Genomic DNA, 23,126 nt, shown 5'->3' on the forward strand with positions numbered 1-23,126 from the left:
AACGATGTTGTAGGCAGCAAACAGAACATTTTCCTGTCCAGTTTCTCAGCCAGATGCCCTCAGACTCACCACCTGGGCACAGCTGTACATCCATGTTCATCTGTGTTTCCACTGCAGTTACAGTGAGGAAAAAAAAGGAAGTGGCATTATTTGTTTTCCAAGATGGAATACAGAGTAAATATTTCAGAACCCCATAAATAAAAAAGATTGATCTGATCTTTTAAAAACATATTCCCCTTTGGGCTCTGACTAAGTGTGAGAAAGTTCAGCCTGAGAAGAAATTTATTTGGAAAAGCAGTGAAAGGTTAGAAGCAGGGATGTGGGCTGGAATATGCCTTGCAAATGTTAACTGTGGAGGCACAGTGCTAACGCCTTGCATGTGCAAAAACATTTGGAGGGCTGTGAATTTAAACCATGAAATTAATATAGTCAGAATTAAGGTTTTCTTGCCCACACCTTACTCATACAGGATATGGTGTTTGTAAAGTTCTGATAGGGATGGGAAGATCCGGAGGTGGTTTGCTGGTGTTAATTTATGGTTGAGGAAGAACCTTTGGCATCTCTGCTTCTTGATTAATTTGCAACATAAATGTTTCCTTAAAGTAAATGTAACTTTTGATTTCTTTTACTTTTCTGGGGGGTAGCAGAGCAAAGCCCAGGAAGTTGCTTTGTTGTGCTCCCTGACACTTCCCCAGTGAAAAGTGTGATGCAGTGAGTGCTGTATGTGTGCACACCCACGTGCAGCCACCATGGTGACCTGTGAATCATTTACAACTGCCTGATTCATTTTCCCAGTGCTCTTATTTAATAATTCTCCTGCTCTTTGGGGAGAACTGTAAAAATGGATTTTATTTTCCTAATGTGTTTGCATTTTAAGTAGGCAAAGTCTCTTTAGATTCCCATTTGGCAAACAAGATCTGCACATGTAAGTGACCAATGGGCTGAGACCAAGGATGATAAATTTCAGTGGAGGAGGAAGAATTAAGAAAATAATAAGAAACTTAGTTCAGGAATTTGCAGTGTGGACAAATTTTGAGTTTAAAACCCAAGGCATTGGAGATAGTTATCCCAATATATAGGGATGGTCAGGCTGGAGCAATGTCTCTCTGGGTAGTTTTAATCAGAGATTTTAGAAGAGGAGGCTTTCATGTTGTCTAAAATTCTGTGATCTTCAGATGATCTTATGTAGAAAATTGCTAGTATTTCTTTCTCAATTCTTTCTTAGATGCTGCCCAAATAGACCATGTTTACAGAAATCTGGATGTTAATATTTGGAAACAAATCTCTTACAGAATTCCTAGGCAGGAAAATTATAGAGAAATATATTTATTTCAATAAAAAGAGGATAAGAATTTTAGTAATCCCAGACTGTTCTGGTCATCCCTCAGTTTGTCCTCAAGATGCCAGGAGAGTTTTAGTGAAGGCAGAAACACATCCCTGGCATATCCAGTGAGTGATGCACTTTGCACCTTGCAATGTGGGTTGGAATTTAGCAATAGAAGAGGTGTACAGAAGCCATACCAGGGATTATTTCAAATTCTTCTTTCAGCCTGACCTTTTTCTGTTCAGCTGCTTGTTGGCATCTCAGCAGTGTTGAACCTGAATAGCAAACAAACCCATACGCCTTCAGTATTTTAAGTATTTTAATTCTCAGTAGCTTCCCTCCTAAGGATCTTCCTAACTAGAAAGGCAGAGGAATACAGGGATCACCTTCCTGACACCTTCTCCTTTCAGCCTAAGCAGGGTTGGTGTTCTTGATTGCCTCAGGTGATTGTGGGGAACAGGGTCCTGCATCCCTCTGGCTTAATTTAATTTCATTTTGTTCATTAAGAAGTTTTATGGAGTCACGATCTCTTCTTTAATGCTGCTCAGTCATTTAAGTAGCACTTCTTTCCACTTCAGAAACCAGGCTGTTATAATCCATCTGAATTCCCATCTGGAAATCACAGTAAGAACAGAATTTCTAGTCCTGGACAAATGAGTAGGAAAAAGTCAGGAGAAGTTTGCTTTTCTTTTATGAAACTCTCAGTGCTACATCATTTAATCCAAGCAGTTGTGAGACAGATGAATGGTGTGTTCCCAGCCAAACCATTTTTACTCCAGAAGGGGCCTTAAAATAAAATTGCCTTTATTGTGTGTTATGCAGAACTCCACAGTGTGGGCTGAATGGACTTTTCCACTGGAGATGGAACTTCAGATCCTTATTGATAGAAAGATAAATCTTTCCATATTTACAGGTTATGTAGGTTCAAGTATACCTATTTTTCAATTGTGCAAATTGAGGTAGTTCATTGCCAGATTGCTGGGAGTAACACCTTTAGACACTGATTAGATCATTCTTTATCTTACCCTTATTTATACTTTGAATTTACAAAAAAAGAACCCTGCCCTCCCTGAAGTGACACCAGAATGAGGCAGGATGAGACAGGATCTGCTCATGTTGTTACGTTGTCTCATGTGTCTGAATTCTACCATGGAGCCTCAATATCCTGGCCCACGATGCTGATTTGGGGGATCATTGTAAAATATTAATATTTTTTTCTTTAAATGGCTGATATTTGCCATCTGTTTGGATTCAACCTGAGCATACTTTTAACTGAGGGAGAAGGAAATTCTTTGATATGTAACATCCTGAGAATGTCTCTTAGCATCCAGTGAGTAGTGTCCAAAACACCTTTTCCCCAAAACATAAAAAAATAATAATAGAGCTTGTGACCATCAGACTATTCTGAACAAGGGTTCATTCTCTCAGAAATTAAACCAGGATATTCCCCTCTGCAGGGAAATTCCTGGTAGTCTGGCATCAAGTTTCCAAACCTGTAGGATTACATCCAGACCTGGATGGTGTGCATTGAAATCTCCATTGTGATACATTCAGCTGACACATGGTTTCAATAAAGTATTACAGAATTTATAGATTCCTCTGGCCACCTACTTGAAAGCTTAAAAATTGCTGAGGTAATTCAGCCCTGTAGCTCCTGACTGCACCTGTAGCAGTTTTTCTCAGGAGCTGGAATGGCCCTGGAATCCTTCATGGAGAAGGCAAGCACGAGCCTGTGGCTCCATGCCCTCTCACCTGTCATTGGGCCCCTTGCCAGCTGGAAGATGAGCCAGCACCTTGCACCAATTTTTGGGTCATTTCAGGGGATTGGACCCCTCCCTTTGAGGGTTTGGGATTATTCCTGGCTTGGCAGTTTGCATCCCAAGGATGCCCTTGTGTGAAGTATGGGAAGCACAGTGTTAATCCAGTGTGTTCCTCGATGTCTCCTGTGTTCCTGACAGAGGCCAAATGTTTGTGGGAAGGAAGGAAATTATTGTGAACTGAGTGATCTTGGAATAGTTTGCCCACAGGGAATTTTTTTTTCCTTACCCTCATTTAGGATCTGGCTTGTGCCTTTGTGTGAGAGGGTTTCTGTCCTTTCCAGAATTCTGGATTTTATTATTATTTAATCCTTACTAATGTAACTCTGGGTACTTTAATCCTCTTAAGGGTTTGCTGCTGACTTTGGGCTCAGTCCTGCTCCCTTTTCAAGGAATTTTGCCATTAGACACCTTTAAGTAGAGTTCTGATGTAAATTGAAGCTGATTTTACTGGCAGCTCTGTCCCTGGCTGTAAAATGCCTGTGTAAAGCTGTAACCTGTGTGCAAGGCACAGTTCCAGTGGGGAGGAGAGGGGGGTCTGTGCTCCTGCCTGCAGCCCTGACTCTGCCTCTCCTCACTGCCAGTCTGGAAGGAATCCTCAAAAGATGCCAAAGGCTCAGGTCAAAGGAATTGTCTGTGAGCCTGCGCGGGGAATGTTCTGCCAGCTTAGGAAGCCATAAATGTGTTCCTTTCCATCTAGGTGCCCCTCTGGCTGCGGAAAGGGAGAAGAAGCCTCTCTCCAGAGCTGTCTTTGTGCTGCCCTGGGTGGAATCCACAGAAACAAGTGAGGGTCCCAGATGTTTTGTTTTTTCCCTGATGTGTTGTAAGGAAGCATTAGCTGCACTCTGGGTCTTCCAGGGAGGCTGCTCAGGTAGAGTGTGCCCTGGACACAGCTTGGAGAGGTGTTTCCCAGTGGGAAACATGCAGCATGGTTCTCAGAAAATGCCATCCTTTCCTGTTTCTTTGCATCAGGTGGATTAGTCATGGGGACTGGCTTTTCCTGAAGAGTGCTGGTGTTGCTCATGGTTCCTTCCAGTGAGGCAGATATCCCAGGAAAGGTGATGTTTTCTCCAGGTACTGCCACAGAGCCATTCCCCAGCTCCAGCCCTCTGGGTTTGTCATCAGCAGGACTTAAGCATCTGCCAGCAGATTTTCAGGATGCAAGGAATGTGAAACCAAGGATCAGAGCAAGTCATCAACTGTCCTGTGATCCAGTGGCCAAAGCTGGAGGGATGATGCTGATCCTTTGTGGTCCCTTAAACCCCACTCAGAAAGCCTTTTTGGGGCCAGGAACATCACAGCCTCAAATAGAGAAGCTCTGACACAAATGTAATGCAGCTGTAAGAAATTCAGCCCCTCCTCTTTAAGAGCTGCTCTTGGACTTTATGTTTGGGAAACCTTGTTTGTCAAGGTGAATGAGTTATGTGGAATTGTCATAGAATGTAGGATTTAGAATAGAATTCCTTATGTTGGGTGCTTCCTTTGCCATTCTCAAACTTGCTGGTGCAAAGGAGCCACCCTGGTCATGGAGCAGGACAAGCAGTGCTGTCCACACTGCCTTCTTCTAATCTTCCTGCTTTTATCCTGACTGGGAGCTACAGCATTTCTGGATGTTAGGAACAATTCAGCAGGCTGTTGTGATCTGTTTACATTCAGCAGTTTTGCCCTTCCACACGTGGAGACTGTCCCTGCTAGACTGCTGTTCCTGGAGTGCTCTGCCAGAGGAGGATCAATAGGATTCCTGGGTGTCTGCAGGGTGCCAGTTGCTGTGAGCTCCTCTATCAAGTACCTTTTGTGGCTTCTGCCATTTGAAAGCTCAGTGTGAATTCTGGGCCAGGTGGAAATTGTTCTTCACCTTGGACAGGTCCTTGAGGAGCTCCTGCAGCTGCTGTGGGGAGAGCCCATCATTTGGGACCCTTCATGGGCTGTGCTGGCAGCACTGCAGGGATGTCAGCTGGATGGATGTTTCCAGTCTGGGTTTCTGGGATGCTGGGCAGAGCTCTTGGAGCCCAGTGGGCTCAGTGTGTGCCCAGCTGTTGTGGTGTTCCTCCACTTAGGAGAGTGGGTTAGGTGATCTGTATTTCTAGCTGTGTTTTTAGTGATACAGAGCTTCTGACCTTTCAACACATTTCTGATTGCTCTTATTCCCTTCCTGGACTTCTAAAGCAAAATCCACTGAGGCCAAGTGTCCTAAGGAAAAGTGTCTTGTTATGGCTGCCACTGCTGGGCATGTGTTCTCTGCCTTCTCTTTCCTGCCAAAATGAAATATGTGCTTCCTTCTGTGGGGAATATGTGAATCAAACCAACAAAAATTCTTCAAATCTTGAATGCAGGATCTGCTGGGAAGAGAGCTGAGCTCAGCCCTGGGGCAGGGAGTTCAGGCTGTCCCAGTGAGTGCTGGACACACCACCAGAGCCAGCTGGCAGCAGCTCCTGGACATGGGAGAGAAGAGCAGCTCATTCTCTCTTTTATTGGGATCCACTTGCAAGCAGAGTGGTCAAACCTTCTTTCAGTCCCCTGGAGTTATTTCTTGGGGTACTTGAAAAACCTGCTCATTTGCCATCTGAGTGTGCCAATCCTTCACAGCTGAGGACCTGCCTTGTAATGAGGCTGTGCCTTGCCTTTTCTACTACTAGCAAGATAAAGTGCTCTATTTTGGCCTGTCTATTAAAGATGAATTGTGAGCTGACTAAATAAGCCCAGCTGGTACTCAGTAGACCTCTCTCTGGAATCCCTGCTGCTGTTGGAAAGGCTCCTGAGCATGAAGGAGAATGATACTTGAGTCTGGGGTTTGAGCAGATGTCTTTGGAGCATTTTGAAGGTCTGTGTTTGCAGCAGGGTCATTGCTCAGCTGGCAGCAAGGATTTGAATACCAATAAGGGCCAGCATGTGCTGGGGGGCTGAGGAGTGTCCTTCCCTGCCCTAATAGTGCCTGCTGCTGTGGTTGTGCTTTGGGTGGAGCCTTAAGGTGCAGCCCCTGAGGACAGCAGAGACTTTGAGCAAACTTGCCTAGGTAGCATTGGCTGTCTGGATGCACCTCTGCAGAGGTTTAGGGATGGTTTCAGTGTGGGTTTGCAACCACACTTGAGCACCTGGAGTCTCTTGCAGCTCTTCCCATGGCAAGCTGTGTTACAGGTACTGGATATTGTGCCTCAGCTGGGTACCTTGGGGTAGGAGTTAGGAAAACTGCCCTGGAACAGCTTCCCTGTGAGCACAGCCTGGCAGGGCTCAAGAAGCGTTTGGACAATGTCGCAGACATCTTTTCATTAAAATCTTTCTTTAAGATTTTTCTTCTTGAGAAGCTGAGAAGCTCTCAAGAACAAAATGTAAACAATTGTTATCTGCTGCTGTGGAATGCAACAGGTAGATCTGTGATTGGTCTCATGTAGATATTTAGAATTAGTGACCAGTCACGGCACAGCTGGCTCTCTCTCTCTGTCCAAGCCACAGACCTTTGTTTTCATTCCTTTCTATTCTTATCTTAGCTAGCCTTCTGAGATGAAGCTTTTCTTTCTGTTCTTTTTAGTGTAGTTGTAATGTAATATATATATCATAAAATAATAAATCAAGCCTTCTGAAATATGGAGTCAGATCTACGTCTCTTCCCTCATCCTGAAAACCCCTGTGACCACCGTCACAGGACAGTGCTCTGAGATTGTTGGGGTGTCTGGTCCTTGTGGGTCCCTTCCAGCCCAGGAAATTCTGTCATTCTAGGTGGTACTGCAGGGAGTTCTGCCCAGGGAGGTTCTGCCCAGAAAGCAGTGTCTGCTGGGTCAGTGCTGGGTGTGTTGGAAGGCTGTCAGCAGAGATGGCTGTGCTGGGTGAGAAGCAGGGGGCCTGGCTCTTGGGAGCAGCCTCAGCAGAGACTGCTGTTCGGAGAGGTAAAGCTTGGCTGCACATGGGCAGCTCTTTATGAATTCTCTGTAAAGCTCCTGTCTCTGAGGCTGGGCACTGCTTGCTCGGTGTTCTCTCCTACAGAGCCCAGGAGATCAGTGCCAAGCTTGACCAGCTGGAACAAATTCTTATTTCTCTGTAATCCCTGGAGATCCTTCTGCCTGTGGGGACAGTCCCCTAACAACACCAGCAAACCCCTCTTCTCTGGGGAGTGCTGTTGGCACTTGTTACATGTTCCATGCTCCGTGCACTGCCGAGGGAAGAGGTGCCCACACCCAGCATGGGCTCTGCTGGGGACATAAGATCCATGTGTGTGACAGGGACCACAGGTAGCCATGCCTGGCCCTGTGAAATGGTGTGTTAGTTAGTTAGTTAGTTTTCTTCTGTTCTAACAAGTCTTATTATTTACTGAGCTCTTTTCTTTGAAACTAAGGCCATGCTAGTTTTTGTTCTCTGAGCATAAAAGTGCCTGGTCTTTGGGACTGCTTTGGAGAGTTACTCTTCAGTTGGTCTTGTAGAACTCATTGCACTTCAAAAAGGAGGTTGGTTCCTTGGTTTGGGGACACCCATCGAGGTGGGACTGATACCAAGTTAGGAGTTTCTCTGCTAATTGACTGTGCTAATTGTCTGGGAGGTTTTTGCAACAGCTACACAGATAGCAGCTGTCATTGATCCTCTTCATTGTGGGAAAGGGCCCAGGGAAGAGGGAGGCCCTCAGCCCCAGCTTGTGACCACAGAAGGAGCCTGCACAAGATCACATAATGGAACAAACACAGTTAAATGTGCCTTGCCAGTGCTTTTGCCACTGGAATGTTCTTACAGGTGTGTTCTCCTGCTCCTCCTTCTCTCCCTCAAGCCATGCTGTCTGTGCAGAGTCCCTTTCTCCTTGCTTGTCCAGCCTAGACTTCCAAAAACCCCTTAACTCTAGTTTAGCCCTGCTGTGCTCTGATTAAGATACAAATATTTTTTAGTCACAAAGGTAAAGTTCCAGTGCCCAGGTGTTTAACACTGTTTAGATTTGGCAATTTTCTGTGCTAGATCATCATCACTTCTACAGTCACTCTGAATAAAGGGTGACAGTGATCCTTTGCTTAGTGCTGAACCCCATGTGCTGCTGGACTGAGCAGTGAACCCAAGTGAGTGATTACACTGTACCAATATAGCATAGCTTAAAATAGGGAACGATTTTAACGGTAAAGTGATGGAGAAGTAAAATGAGAGCTTACTTAATGTGCACAGTCTGGTGTGTTGGAACACAGGATAGAAGAGGTAAAAACAAGGCTTTAACTTTGCTGATAGTGGGAACACATGGATACAAGTACACTGCTGCAGAGGAGCTCCCTGAATGGCAGGTCCTCTGTGGAGCCCTGGGAGTTGCTGCCTGCACTCCTTGCTCCTGCTGGGAAGGAAACACACAGGTTTCAGGATCCTTTGTGGCTGTACAAATGATGTGTTTCACTGTGTTTGCCATGGACTTTATAACGTTTGTCACTTTGCTGTGGGCTCATAGCACCAAGCCATCGGCCTGGGGTTGTCTGACAGGTGGGGTGACGGCTCAGGAAGGGCACCCCAGGGTGTGTCAGGCAGCAGAGAGGGGAAACACCCCACCAAGCTGACCAGGAAATCCTCCTCATGCACTCATGTGATAGCTGAGCTAAAGACACTGATCCCCATTCAGAACAAACCAGATCCATAAACACTTGGAGCTGTTTTACATCTGTGTATCTGCCCCACACAGCTGTGGTGAAGGGTTAGTTGATGCTGGGATGAAGTGATGGGGTGTAGGGAACAAATGGATATGAAACCAAACTTCATCAGCCCTCCCTTCACTGAGCACCTTACTCTCCTGCGTGCCTTGGGCTGTGGGTCTCTTGGGTTTGTTGGTTCTGACAGATCCTGGGTGCAGGTGGGAATCAGTAAGCAGTGAGAAGCAGGTGTGTGCTCATACACTGGCTCTGTGCTTAGTTTTACCCCTTTGTCCCCATCCTGACCAACAGCTGCTTGTCCCTGAACTTCCAAAGGAGATGCCAGCAGGGCCTGCTGCCCTGCATCCTCATTGCTGTGAGGTCTGTGGGGTCTGCCCTGGAGAGCAGAGCTGTCTGAAGAGGAAATAAATCAGAATATGCTCCAAGCCATATAGTGTGGGGCAGGGGGAACAGTGTGAGGGAGTGGCTGTCTGTGTGCCTTAGAGACCTGACAGAGCACGTGGGATGTGTCAGTGCATGGGGGTGTCTGATTGACCAGTGTGTTGCAGTGCTTGCCTTTCACCTCAGAGTTTCTAAACTGGTCTGTTTTCTTCTTTCTACAGACAATTTTAGGTACACGTGTGACATTTGTGGGAAAAAATATAAATACTATAGCTGCTTCCAAGAGCACAGAGACCTACATGCCGTGGATGGTGAGTAATGTTTTGACAGTCAGACTCCTGGACTAGGCTGAGAAGTCTTTGGGGAAGCAAACTGTGGCTCTGCAGGAGCATGTGGCCTGTGCTGTGCAGGACGTGGCACTGCAGGGGTCACCTGTCTTTGCCATGGAGGCTCCGTCTACAGGCACTGCAGGGAGCAGTTTGCTGTGCCTGATTCTCTCTGTGTGCATAAAAACAACACCTGTGCTGGGACCAGGGACCTTGCAGTGTGTCTGCAGTGAGGTTCATGGTTAGGATGGAGAGCCTGGGACTGAGTACCTCAAGGTAAATGGTCAGCCTGATTATCTGCTGGGAAGAAGTTGGTTGCTTTTTGGTTTCTGAATTTGCAGATTTGTTCCCAACATACTTCTCTGTGAAGTATTTCAGATTTCAGAGTTGGGAACTTTCATTTTTATTAATGACTGTGGTAGTGAACTGATGAAGTTGTCAGTGGCCCTTAAAGGGTGACTGTAGATGTGGCCTAGGCTGGTGACACCTGGACAGAAGCAGACACCCACTGCCAGAAGCAGTGTTTCTTTATTCTGCATTGGGGAAAATGAAGTATCAATATGCTGGCTTGCCCCTTGCTTACTGAATAGCTAAAGCTCCTCGCCTGGGAGCCCACAGATATTCCAGACCTTCCCTGTGTGTGCTGCAAGCCTGGCAGTACTGCTCCTCACTTGGCCAAGGAGAGTTCTAGAAAGAGGCTGCTTGGAGAGCAGCAGGTTTTGAATGGCTGGGCTGTCTCAGAAAAGTAAGTGTTTTTTCACAATACAGGGTTGTCCAAAAAAATGGTTGTGTTTACCTGGAAAGTGGGCACATCCGAACGTGCTCTGAGGACAGCCTGTGTTCTCCTGCGGGGCACCACTGCCAGCTCCCTTCCTCCTGTGGGGAGCCAGAAGAAAATTAGTGGCACTGACAGTCAGTATGAGGGGAATGTGGCTGCCTCAGTCAGAAATGTCTCAGGGAGCTCTGCCAGGGGCCACAAGAGAGGTTGGAAAGGGCTCCGTGAGTGTGCAAGAACTGTCCCAGCTCCTCCCTGGGTCTGCTGTGTTCCAGCACATGCAGGGGTGAGGCAGCTGTGCACCTGAACTCCACCCGGGGCCGTGTCAGGGTCAGAACAAAGGCCTTGAGCATCTGTGTGAATTAGGGCTGGGCATGCTCAACCAGGTCCTGTGAGGATGCTGCTGGGAACAGGAGGGACTGGGGCACAAAGCCTGGTTTGTTCAGTGGGGCTGAAATGTGCTGCAGCAGTATGTGAAATGCAGGAGGAAAACAAGACCATTTAAGAGGATTTAATTTCTGTTTTGTTTCTTCCCCTCCTTCTTCTATTCTGTGTTAGTTTTTAGTGTGGAAGGGGCCCCAGAAAACCGGGCAGGTAAGCCGAGCTCCTTTGTGTGCTTTATTTCACAAACCTTTTCAAGCATTCAGTAGTTCAGACACAGCAGGTCGATTCTGAACTAGTAAGAGTCAAAGGAGTTTTGTCAGGGATTGCAGTGGGACAGGGAGCATCCTCTCTCCCTCTCCAGTTTCTACAGCCAGTAGGTTGATGCCCAGCCCTAGCAGATACCAGGCTTTTGTTGCACATTCACTTGCTCAGGCTTCAGACAATCAAAGAAGAAGGTGTTTCATGTCTGTGGTGATCTTGTAAATTGTTCAAGGCATACACCAAATTCTTCTCTAAAGTGGGTTGGGTTGTGATTTGTTGCTAGCTGTGCTGTTAGCTGGTAGAAGTCCCAGGTTGGTGTTTGATAGGTGATGTGCCTGCAGACTGAAGTGCTGTGCCTGCTGTCAGCCAGTTCAGCAGCATTAGAGGGGAGATTCCCTGGAAGAAAATCAGGAGATACGGATCTGACTTTGCAATGTGTTCATTCAGTTTTTCTCTGCATTTTTTAAGCATTAATTCCTACAAGGCCTATTAATGGGCTGGGAGCAGGGGTAATCCTGGGGCACCTGAGGAAGAGGAGAAGGGACAAGTCAGACAGAGGGGTCACTGGTTTATCATTCCTGTTTTCCAATCCTGTTACAGATGGAAATGTGATTACAGGTGCAGGAGCATTCAGTGCCCGTGCAGCTGTAGAAGGCAAAGCTGAGGTGTTGTCAGCTGTCCTCTGGTTCTGTTCTCTTGCAGACCCCTACGACCAGGCTGTCATCGCCGCTGACGAGGTGAAGGAGGAGGAGCCTGAACCCTTCCAGAAGATTGGGCCAAGTAAGAGTTATTAGTGTGTCAAATAAAAAGGAGAGCTCAGGGCTTCACTGCCTTTGGCTGCAGTACCTCTAGAGAAAGCAGGAAGCTCTGTTACACAGCAGGGTTGGGGTTTGGGTGCTCACAGGTGTGTTCAGGCTCAAAGGAGCATCAAACACCAACAGCCCTGGCCCTAAGAACTGCAGCTTTGTGATGTGTTCTGCTCAAGAGCTCTGCAAAGAGAAGGGGAGGGGAGTTCAGGGAAAAGCAATCTGACAGGGATGAGAGAGGGCTTGAAGGTGCACTGAGAGCTGGCAGGTGATTCATTCACATTGCCTTTGTGGTGGGTTCTCAAACAGAGCAGAGAGAAACAGAGAACAGCAGGTTTTGCCAAAGCATTTCCCTGAATTTTCCATTTTGGAAACATTTGATTATCCATGGATTTTCCTTCATCTTGCAGCTTGCTGCCAGTTCTGTACTCCCAGCACTGGCAAGAAGAGGAGGTGTCAGTGTGTGGTTACACTCCATTATTTACAATATCCCCAAAGCAGGAATGAGCACATTACTCCAGAAAAGCCCCTTCTCCTGCAAGAGAACTCCACAGTCCCAAATAAAAGTTCTCTAATACTTGAACCTGACTGTTTGTTTCCTGGTTTGACTGTTCCTGTTGTCCACACATCCCAGACCTTCTGTAACCAGAGGACAGAACTGTGTCACCTGTAATACAGACTTTAGAACTGGATTCTCTCCTTTGTTTTGCACACTTACTTGTTGTAATTCTGGGGTAATGTTCTGAAGCTTGTTCAGTCCTACTGGACTTTTTATGCATGGTCTATCCCTCTGTTTTGAACTGTTTCCTTTCTTGGGAAAAGGATGTGTGGATTACAGGGCAGGCAGGTTCCACATGCAGGAGGAATGTTTGTGTGACCTGACCAGTTTCTCTGTAAAAAGAAACTGGGAGTTGTGTGAGAGGCCTGGCCTCCTTCCTGACCTTTGTCCTTGTTCATTTCACAGAAACTGGCAATTACACCTGTGAGTTCTGTGGCAAGCAGTACAAGTACTACACTCCCTACCAAGAGCACGTGGCTCTGCACGCCCCCATCAGTGAGTATTGCTGCAGGGCTGGCCCTCTGCAGGCTGGCACCTCCAGGGCTCTGGGGAGCTCCAGGCTGCCAGGACAGGGCTGGCCCTCTGCAGGCTGGCACCTCCAGGGCTCTGGGGAGCACCAGGCTGGGGACAGGGCTGGCCCTCTGCAGGCTGGCACCTCCAGGGCTCTGGGGAGCACCAGGCTGCCAGGACAGGGCTGGCCCTCTGCAGGCTGGCACCTCCAGGGCTCTGGGGAGCTCCAGGCTGCCAGGACAGACTTCACTCCTGGGGATCCTTCTCCTGGAGCTGTGGGGTTGCAGTGGGCAGGACACAGATCATGAGCTGAGCACTGTAAAGCTGAGCTGGGATCTCCTCTCACAGGGACACTGTTAGGTCTGGGATGTCTCTGGGGTCCTACCCCAGCCCCTGGAATTCTACACATGTTCCTTGGGGGTTGATGGTTTAGGCTCTTTTTTAACAGAAGAGATGCACAACATTTTTATACTCCCCTAAATAATAACTGAACATACATGTTAGAGAAGAAGCATCTTTCTATGAGCTTCTGGGGCATTATTTCAAGCAGTGAGATAAAACTGGTTTCAAAATCACTTGAATGACCTCAGCAGCTTGCTACTGAATCACACTCAGTAAATGATTTATTTCAGGGAGCTCAGGACAAGGCAGTTGTCAACAAACTGCACAGCACTGTGGTCTGCACTCCCCACACAGAGGGGAGGAGGCTTTAACAAGCAGTTCAGTGTAATTCAGTGCAAAATTTGACTGAACATGTTGAGAGAAATTTTTGGTACCTGCTGAATTTGAATACTTTCACAGTCTGCAGAGAAGTTCTTTACAGCTGAACTTCCTGCTCCCTTCCCAGCGCTGCCCTGAGCTTTGCTGGGCACCCGGGGTGTGCTGCTCCAGGGTTTGGGATGATGGAGAGGAGGAGGAGGGAGAGAATGAAGGATGGGAAGAGGGACGAGCCGAGCTCAGCAGCCGCAGCTGCAGCCGGCAGGGGGCGCGTCCACCCCAAAATCCCCGGGAATCGGGTTTTTAAGGGATTCTAGTGAGGCACCCTTGGGTTTTTGGGAACATGCTCCACCGACTGTTGCTTTTAAGGTTTGGTGGCTCTTGACAGGTGCCAAGCAGGTTCTCTTGAATATGGACCATGGTAGAAGGTGCAGGGCATAAAATACATGTCCAGCATCAGCATCACAAAGCTAATCTTGTTATCTGCCATCTGCTGAAGGACCTGCCCCAGTGCTTCTGATTGCACACATTGCACTTATTCCTGTGGTTGCCTGCCCATGCAAGCTCCACCTCTTCACTGAGGTGCTGTCAGCCCTCAGGCTGAAAACGTTGGTGACCAGCAGTGGGTCCATCTCCTGCCACAGCAGGGCTCTGGGGTCTCTGCTGGCCGTGCCGAGAGCTCAGGAGCAGTGTGCAGTGAGCACCGGGCTTTGCTCAGCTCTAGCGAATTCTCACCTTCCCAGTGCTTCCCATTTCAGGGTGATTTATTGCCACTGATGTCTTCCACCTTCCCAACCAGCTGTAGTAATAGCTGAGCTGCTGTTCCAGTCCAGGCTCTCCAGCAGAAAAGAAACCCCAGCTGTGTTTCTCTGGGGGCCCTACAGTTCCAGTGGCCCCCCCAGGCCCTGCCCCAGTTCTGGAGGAGGAGGCATGTTCTGAGTGTTGAGCTTGAGGCCATTCTTGCACCATCATTTCTGCAGCAAAAGAAAGGAAGCTGCCCCTGCTGCAGGCTAGATCAGCAGGCCCTGAGCTGTGCAGGTGGGTTTCCAATCCTTTCAAATATCTTTAGCTATGAAGACACTCAGGATCAGTATTTTCATAAGGTTTAACCCCCTCCCCATAAACTTTTTTTTTTTCCTTTTTTTTTTTTAACCTCTTTTTTCCTCTCCTAGTTCCCATGACCAGTAAGATCTATGATTTACAATGACAAGCCACTAACCCTGATGAGGATAGAGGAGAGGCCATGGTGAGCTCCCAAGGCAGGCTGGCCAGTACATCTCACACCTTTCTGCTGCTCAGACTGTTCCTCCCAAAATCCAGGGTCCTGTGAGGCAGCTGTTAACACCTGACTTTTGAAAAGCACAGCTGGCTTTTCTTGGGTCCTTGCAGTCAGATTAAGTAAAGCTGAGACTGTGTCTTTACCCTGCTCTCATTCTTCTGGTATAAGGCAAATGCTGAAAATTCAGTCATAGTGAAATGGGTGACAAAACCCTTCAGCATCACCAGTTCAGCTGTCTGGGTCTCTGCTGGAGTGCAAGCGTCCCTTCCAGAGCCTGTGTTTCTGGTTTTCTGTCATAATGAATGAAAAGTCATTGAAAATGGGTAAACCAAAGAATTATATCCTGCAGCTTCAATGGCATCTTGCCGGATAATTTCTGGTCAGAGCTGCTGGATAGCTGCTGTCTGGAAAAGAGCTCTGCTGTGGGCTTCCCTGGAATTGTTAATGCCAAATGTCTCCTTCCAAAGTCCCCTTTTCTGAGTGAGGAGTAGGGCCTTTTTCATAAGATTAGAACTGGGCTATGACTCTTTAAAAATAATATTCTTATGCTGTTTCTGTCAACATATTCACTCTTTCGAAGAAGGCTGTCAGAGGCTGTTTCCAAAAAATAAAAGTGGATTTTAGGCACATTCATTGTCCCAGTTTTAGAAACATTTCTGAATGGATATTCATGAGGGAGGGTTCAGAGATGTTCCTGTCCTCCTTCAGGCTCTGGCTGCTCTGTAAGATTGAGCTGATTGAGCCACGTTTGCTGGGGCTGGGCTGTTGGGATTGTTTAGAAGGATGGAGAGAGACTGTTCAGGGCATGAAGTGGCAGAACAAGGGAAATGGCTTCACACTGTTAGAGGATGGGGTTAGATGGGATTTTGGGAAGAAATTCTGAGTATCCAGTTAGGAATTGGGTGGTGAGGCCCTGGCACAGGATGCCCAGAGCAGCTGTGGCTGCCCCTGGATCCCTGGCAGTGCCCAAGGCCAGGTTGGACACTGGGGCTGGGAGCAGCCTGAGACAGTGGAAGGTGTCCCTGCCATGGCAGGGGGGTTGACAAGGTGATCTTTCAGGTCCATTCCAACCCAAAGCAATCTGGCATTCTGTGACTCTGTGATGAGTTTGCAGTGTAGAGAGAACCTGGGGCACCTGGGATGTGAACTGGCTATGAATGCACCAGGAGTGGGATTGAGCTTGGTGAGTCAGGCTCAGGAGTGTGCATTCACCTCTGCCTGGTGCCTGCAGATAGAGCCTCAGACTCCTGGGTCATGGAAGTGTGGGGAGAGAACCCTAAAACCAGCACAGCCCTCCACGGCTCTGCTTCCAGGATGGAAATCTGAACTGATGTCAAGGCCCTGAGAGTGCTCAGAGCTCTGCAAGGCCCTGAGCAGCCCCACAAGGGGCTGTGCCCACAGCCACACTCCTGCTCCAGCCCAGCTCTGAGCCACGCACCCTCCTGAGCTGCTGTATAGATGTTGGTCTCAGTTCAGTTGTGGACGTGCCCATGCCTGGCTGTGGGTCCCATGGGTTTGTACCCAACCCACAACTGCATTCCCACCTTGATGTCGACCCTGTCTGGGTACCCTGGACCTCACTGAGCATCACTGGTCCTGGTTAACCTCAGCAGAGCTGATCCTGCTGCTGACTTGTGGATTGACTTGTCTCATAGCCATGAACTCCCCTGTGCCCTTCGTGATGGAAGCTGGCTGTCACCTCTGGGCCTTGCTCCCTTCTCTCAGGGTCTGTGGGATGGGCCTTTCCATGCCTGGTATCATTCTTGGCTCTCCAGGGGACAGACAGACCTACACCCACCCTGACACCTGAGATGCTCAAGGAAGTTCATCAAGGCTTGCTGCTCAGTTCCTTTCTGTATTGGACGCACACTGGATACAATTTATTCCTCCAAAGTGCTTGAATGCAGTGTTTCATTGAGGCAGCTGCCATTATGGTAGCACAGCTGCTTTCTACACAGACCCTGCCTAGCCAGGAAAAAAACAGCTCCAGATTCCAGTTGGATGGTGTATCTTTGCTTCCACCCGTTCAGTGAGGGAAATCTGTGGGTTCAGGTCCTCTTCCCAGTCTGATCCCACAGTGTTTTAGCAACAGGCTCCACCTGTTCATGTCTATAAAGACACACATTAAAAATTTGATAGATTTGAGCAGAGGGGTTTTCCTGTAGAAAGACCTGTTTGCCATAGCCAAGGTGTTTGCTCAAAGTATGGAATTTCAGGCCATTGTTAAGGAATCATTTTCCAACACGTTCAGTGAAGACAGTTTTTTCTCCATAGGTGATGATACAATTCCATCTGAACCTTCAAAATAGTTCCCTGACTAAATCTTTCTGAACAAATACCATACACAAATTATTGATCAGAATTTTTACCTGGAAAAAGTAATGTTGCTGAGACAGTCTGGTCCGTGTTGTGGTGGTTCATCGTGGTAGTGTGTGGATTTGTGTGCCAGATTTTCTCCTTGCTGCCACAGCTTGTCAATCACGGTACTTTAAGGTCTTCCCAAAACCAGGAAAGCCAGGAGGGACCACTGTGATCTCTGGACTGCCTGGAGAAACACATTTTGTAGGATTGCCATGATTGAATTGCACACAGATATGCTTTAGAGAGACATCTAATCTTGCTTTTGAGTGACAGAAAGTGCAGCAATCACATAAGGTAATTATTTTGATGAATTATTGCCTCCACTAAATTAAGACTAAAATTAGCCAGCTGTAGCTTTGAGCACTGGGTCCTATTTATAACCTTGTGTGCTCAGTGAAGGAGGACTAAGTTACTGAGTTTCTGTCCTTTCTAGACCTGGCCTAGCCTCTCCAAGCCCTTGTTAAATCATAGGAGTGACTTTTGTTTCCACTGTAAGTTCTGCTGTTCTTGGCCCTTGGTCATCCTCTTGTCTCCTCCTCTGAGTTCTCCAGTCTGTTCTCCACCCTTGGGCAGGGCAGGCACCAGCCATGGGTCAGGAAGGATCTGAGAGCTGGCACTGCCTTCATAATCCCCTTGGAAATTCCTGATTGCTACCCAAGGAGCACCTCAGCCTCTTCAGCATCCCCTGAGAGCTCCTCTGCAGCCAAGCACAGCAGTGATGAAGCTTTTCCTGCTGCCAGGCTGGAGCCCCCACTGTGCTCAGCATCTCCTGCATCAGGTGTGTCCTTCAGCACAGCCTGGGCCATGCTGCAGGGCTGCAGCACAAAGCCCTGAGCTGACTGACTGCAGACCCTGCAGTGGGAATCACCCTCCACATCACTGCAGCTTGCACTGGGGCTGATCTCTGCTGCCTTCTGAGAGGGTTTGAAAAGCTCCACAGCAGCAGTTACGAGGTCAGCTCCCATGGTGCTGTCTCCAGTCTTGCTGCAGATTTTGAGTTAGGAGGTTTTTGTGGCCATTCAGCAACTCAGGATTTTCATTTTTAGAAACATCTTGGCCTTTTCATCAGCCTGAGGCCGTGAATTCCACAGTGAAGGTGACTTTTCCAGAGCAGAACAGAGGAGCTGTGTGATGCTCTCTACCTGTGTTGCTCAGCCTTCAGAAGGAATTTGGCATCCGATAAACTACAGACTGAACGTTTTATTCCCAATGAACTGTTAGCTTCCTCCAGACTGCTAGAACTGATGTTCCTTTGTCTGTCTTGCATTGCTGCTCAAAACTCTCTCTGCCTAGTGTCAGCTGGAGCAGTCTTCTCTGTGGGGTCTCAGTTTGAAGACATACTCTTCATTTCATTTGGGAGGAAGAAGAAGACATTTTGGAGGTCATCGTAGCATTGAGACTTTTGTTGTCATGTCCCAGAGCAGCATCTGGTCTGCAGAGGATGTGCAGTGATGCTCTCTGTGTCTGGCACTGAAGAGTTGCTGATGGCTGTTTCTCATGGCATTGATGGGGAATAAAGCAGACATTGGTGGGAATGGTCCTCATTGGAAGCAGACAATCCACAAGCTGGAATTTTTCATATCTGACTACATTTTTGCTGGCAGTTTGGCAGCAGCTGGAGGAGGATTATCCATGGAGATTGAAAGGAAGCATAGAGAGCAAAACAAGCCTTCTGCCTATTTATCTGGCTGGTGACCAAGCAGAGAAGTATCCTGTCTAAACTGTGAGAAAACCAGTGCATAATTTCCTGCAGAACTACCATGACATGTGAGGAAATGTCAGCTTGGGGCTGTGTGTCAGAGTAAGTGAATCAAAACCCCTGGAATTGCAATGCCCTGTGAATGTACACACTCCCAGTCCCCAGTGCTGCTGCTGAAGGTGAGAGCCAGTCACAGCCAAGGTCTGTGAAGTCTCCTGGGATTTTGGAAATGAGTGTTCCATCCCAGCCTAGGGGACTTCTCCCCTGTTTCAGAGTTAGGCTGTGGTGCTGCCATGGCATTCCCCTGAGAGCTGCTCAGTGTGGATGAGTATTTCTCACTCACACTGTGTAGGATGTGCAGGTGCTGCTGTTGTCCCTCCACTTTTAGGCATCCCACAGTATCACTGTAGAAATCACTGGTAGGGAGCTGGGACTGTGGGTTGGTTGAACCTTCTTTGTTAGTGATTTTTTCATGACAGGTGGTTGGAGTGGGGCTGGTGCTTCAGGACCCATATCCAAATTTCCATAGAAGAGGCCCCTTACGAGTGAAGGGGGTTCTTAGACAGTTTCTCCATTTTTGCAATGGTTTATTTAATCCATGTGGCCCAGATGAAGGGCTGTCCTTCTGAAGGTGTTTCAGGTGACTTTTGGCATTGACAATTCCTGGTGATCCTCACTGTGTGCTGCAGAGACCAAAATACAGATGCATTCAAAGAGCATATCCCAGTAATATTCAGAATTTCTCCACATGTCACCAGTCCGGAGATGGAACCAAAAGCCTTTACTCACTCTGCCTCCTAATTCCATTCCATTCCATTCCCAACAGTGCCCTTTCCTTTGTATTAGGTCAAAGAGACAAGGAATGTAGCTGGAGATCACTAGGATTTATTCAAGGCTCAAGAAACAAAGCTTGTCCCTACTCAGAGATCTGAGTAGTTTGGAAACCTGTTCCCAAAATTCAGTCCATAGACATGGAGGCCAGAGCTGCAGGTGCCCCCAGCCAGGCCATGGCAATCACACAGTGCTCCTGGATGGATGGGGTGATTCCTGCAGGAGCAGGAATGGGTTGGTCCTGTGGCAGTTAGAGGTGTGCAGGGGAACTAAGGAGCTTCCCCAGTGTCCCCTCGGGCAAGGGGGGAGCCCAGCTCTGTCCAGGGGCTCGGTGGATCAGCAGCTCCAGCAGGCCCCGCTCTGGGAGCTCCCTGGCTGTGCAGGCACTAGTTCTGAGTGTTCATATCCAGAGTTCTCTCGATCTCCACTCTTCGTGGCAGTGAAGACACAGACGAGCCAGTCCAGCAAAAAGTCCCCGGCGTCCATAAACCGCTGCTCCAGCCTCCTGCACCGTGCACCCTCCGGCGTCCCGCCCGCCTCCCAGGCCCAGATGTTCCGCGCTCCCAATTCCGCATCCCCAGGAGGCAAGGCCATCACAGGTACCAACTGCCTTTCAGCCTGCTCAGCTGCTCGGTGTCCAGTCCTGCCCTGTTCACCCTTCCTGGCCTCAGTCTGCTCCATCCATGACTGTCCCAGAGAAGCTGCTCCCAGGACCAGCTGAGGGCATTAGATCCTTTATAATCCCTTCCCAGTGACAAGTTGTTTTTGTTAAACATCGTGGTAACCACAAGGTGCAAAAGACCCTGTTTCAAATCCTGGTGTCACAAACTAAGGAGAGCTTCCTGATAAGGATTGGTGTAATGGCTTGTCAGGAATGGGGATTTTTGCTTGGTTTTCAGCACTGTTTGGCATTTAGTGTTTGTTTCCCTCAAGGTGATGTTCTCAGGGCTAGGCCTGTGCCTTTGGAAGTGCAGTGGAGTACAGGTGTTTTCACAGTGCTCCATTCCCCACAGGACCCTCTGAGAGATAAACAGAAAAATCAGTATTACAGAACCACTACTGAGGAGTTAGAAAATGCAAGTTAGGATTGATCCTCCCATTGTCTGTTTCCTCCTTCCGAACAAGACCAAGCATAAAAAAAAAAATTAAAAGAAGGAAACCAAAGACTACTGAAAAATAATAGTTAATAAATAGGGTGTGAAACATAGTGTGCCATGTGCAGTCCAATGGGAAGCCCCTCTTAAGTCTGTGGGATTGATGGATAGAGATCCCATCTGGGTGCAGAAGGAGGGCTGGTCAATCAGTTGGTGTTTAAACACTCCTAGAATGTCTGGCATGGACAGATGCTGAGTATGAGAGGTGGCTGTGGTGAAAGAGGCCATGGATGCTGAGCAAGGATGGGTTTTGTTGGATAACACATACCCACAGCTACCAAAGACTTGGTCCATACAGAGAATTTTACTTCACTTTCAAAAGGTTCCAATGCAAGGAGAGATAACAGAGCGAGCTGCCCTCTCCGTGTGGGAAGGGCACAGTAAGACTAAGCAGGTGCATTAAACCAGATTTTTCTTACTGCCAGACCTGGGGGAGGTTTTGCGGGGGAAGCTAAAGGATGAAGACAAAACCACCATGCAAATTCTTTACAAAGATCTTTGGGGCTTTCTGAGACCTCCATCTCACTTCCACTTGTGACATAAGCCAGGACTTGAACCTGGGTCTCTTGGGAGGGGTGGGTTGACCCAAACCATTTTGTCACTGTCTGATTTTCTTGTTATTTAAGGCCTCTTGTTTCTATTATTTATCTGTCAAGTGTCCTAAGTAGATAATGTTTCCAATTCCTTTTCAGCCCTGTTTGATGTGTTTCTGTTTCAGTTGATTTGGTTACCAAGTTTGCTTGTTCTCCTGAACTTTAGGAGTCAGGAGTGTAGTTGATTGAGAATTTGAGAAGCCTGCTTAGGACTTGGAAGGGTCCACTGAGGACTGGCTGGGCCAAAATCCACGGGCTGGGCTCTTCCTTCAGTTCAGGTCTCTGGCAGCCCAAAGCCCATGTGTATGAGCCACGTTGCAGCCCTGGGAGCCTGTAGGGACCCGGGGCCTCTGACAAGTCCTGACAGCAGTTCTGACCACTCCAGTGGTCTGCAGGAATAAAATCATGGTCTGGCTGCACTTTTCAGGAGTCCCCATCACTGCTGAATGAAAGCCTTGTGTCCCCAGCCCTGCCCGGTCTGCAGGCTGTGCCCAGCAGAGCCAGGCCAGGCCGTGTCCCTGTGAAGCCCTCGGGTGACAGTGGGCTCCAGAATGAGAGTGCAGGGCAAGGGCCTGTCCAGCACAGGACACACACATTGCTTTGGCCAGTTCATTTTTGTTTAATCTCTAGTTTATCCTTTGAGCCACCACAGTAAATCCATTTGCCTGGATATTGCAGGCCCAGTGAAGTGAGACAGGACCCCCTTGCACTGTTGAGCTGATGCTGAAGGACAGCAGCTTGAGCAGGGTGGGAACCCCAGGCTGTGCTGTGCAGGGATGCTTCAGGGAGGCTTCAGGGCTTGTGGTCACTGGCAGGGGCAGGAAGCACCTGGGTGCTCTAGAGGAGCCTCCCAGTGCAGTCACTGGGAAATGCCCTGTGCGGTGGCTGGAGAGGGCACAGAAGGCCCTGACAGGAGCTCTGGGGGCTCAGGGAACAAGGGCACTGTTGGGAAGTGTTGGGAAGCACAGAGCCAGAGGATCTTCCACAGCTTTTCCAGACATGGTGGGCAGGCCCTGAGACAACCCTTCAGGCCTCTGCTTCAACATTTGCAGGAGGGTGTTTAGGAAGGGAGTGCAGGTGGCTGGGAAGCACAAGGAAGGCTGGCACAGTGCTTCTGTAGGTGACACTTTGGTGTGGTGCTGAGGCCCCGAGCTCAGTCTCAGACTGGTCACCTGTGCTCACAGGAGTTAAGGGCTGCTTGTTGCCTTAAGGAAGAGTAAGATAAGGGTTGGGTTTTTTTGCAGGGGAGGAAGATATGACCTTTCTGGTTCAGTCAGGACTGGTGTTCATGGGCTCCCTAAGAGCCAATCCAGGCCACCTCAGCCAGAAGGCATTCAAGAAAAATACCCACCTGTTATCCCTTCACTGAATCTGGCCCATTTGCCTCCAAAATGAAGGTATTTGACCTTTCTGCTGTACTCAGGGTCTGTGATTATGTGGCACAGGAGCATGTCTTGCCTCCTGTCTACCTGGTTCTGCATCCAGTGTTGACCAGTCACCATTCCTGCTTTGTTCTCCACCCAGCAGAAAGTGCTTTCAGCAGAAGAGTGGAAGGCAAAGTGCAAAACAACTTTGAAGAAACAAACAGCAATTCCCAGAACTCCAGTGGTAAGTGTGGTCAGCCTTTCCTGCTGCTTCCATGCTCCTCTCCAAGCAGGATCCAGCTGTGCTCAGTGAATGTTGATGTATTATGGGGCGCCTTGTTTAAGCTCACAGGCAGCCAGCCCTCCTGGGGTAGTGCTTTATTCT

General features: G+C 48.3%; 1 protein-coding gene across 10 annotated transcripts in view; it reads left to right on the top strand.

The window, feature by feature from the left end:
* ZNF618 (zinc finger protein 618) overlaps positions 1–23,126 on the top strand; it is a 149,229-nt gene that overhangs the window by 99,030 nt on the left and 27,073 nt on the right. For 3 of the 10 annotated variants that reach the window (XM_030961657.1, XM_030961661.1, XM_030961665.1), the window contains exons 7-13: positions 3,842–3,925; positions 9,344–9,433; positions 10,782–10,817; positions 11,571–11,648; positions 12,639–12,728; positions 20,041–20,229; positions 22,902–22,985. In XM_030961657.1, the coding sequence (XP_030817517.1) occupies positions 3,842–3,925; positions 9,344–9,433; positions 10,782–10,817; positions 11,571–11,648; positions 12,639–12,728; positions 20,041–20,229; positions 22,902–22,985 (651 nt within the window). The remainder of the gene's footprint in view (positions 1–3,841; positions 3,926–9,343; positions 9,434–10,781; positions 10,818–11,570; positions 11,649–12,638; positions 12,729–20,040; positions 20,230–22,901; positions 22,986–23,126) is intronic. The other 7 variants (XM_030961662.1, XM_030961664.1, XM_030961658.1 and 4 more) reach the window with 6 other exon arrangements.

Source organism: Camarhynchus parvulus, chromosome 17, assembly GCF_901933205.1.
Source record: "Camarhynchus parvulus chromosome 17, STF_HiC, whole genome shotgun sequence".
Classification (NCBI taxonomy): Eukaryota; Metazoa; Chordata; class Aves; order Passeriformes; family Thraupidae; genus Camarhynchus; species Camarhynchus parvulus.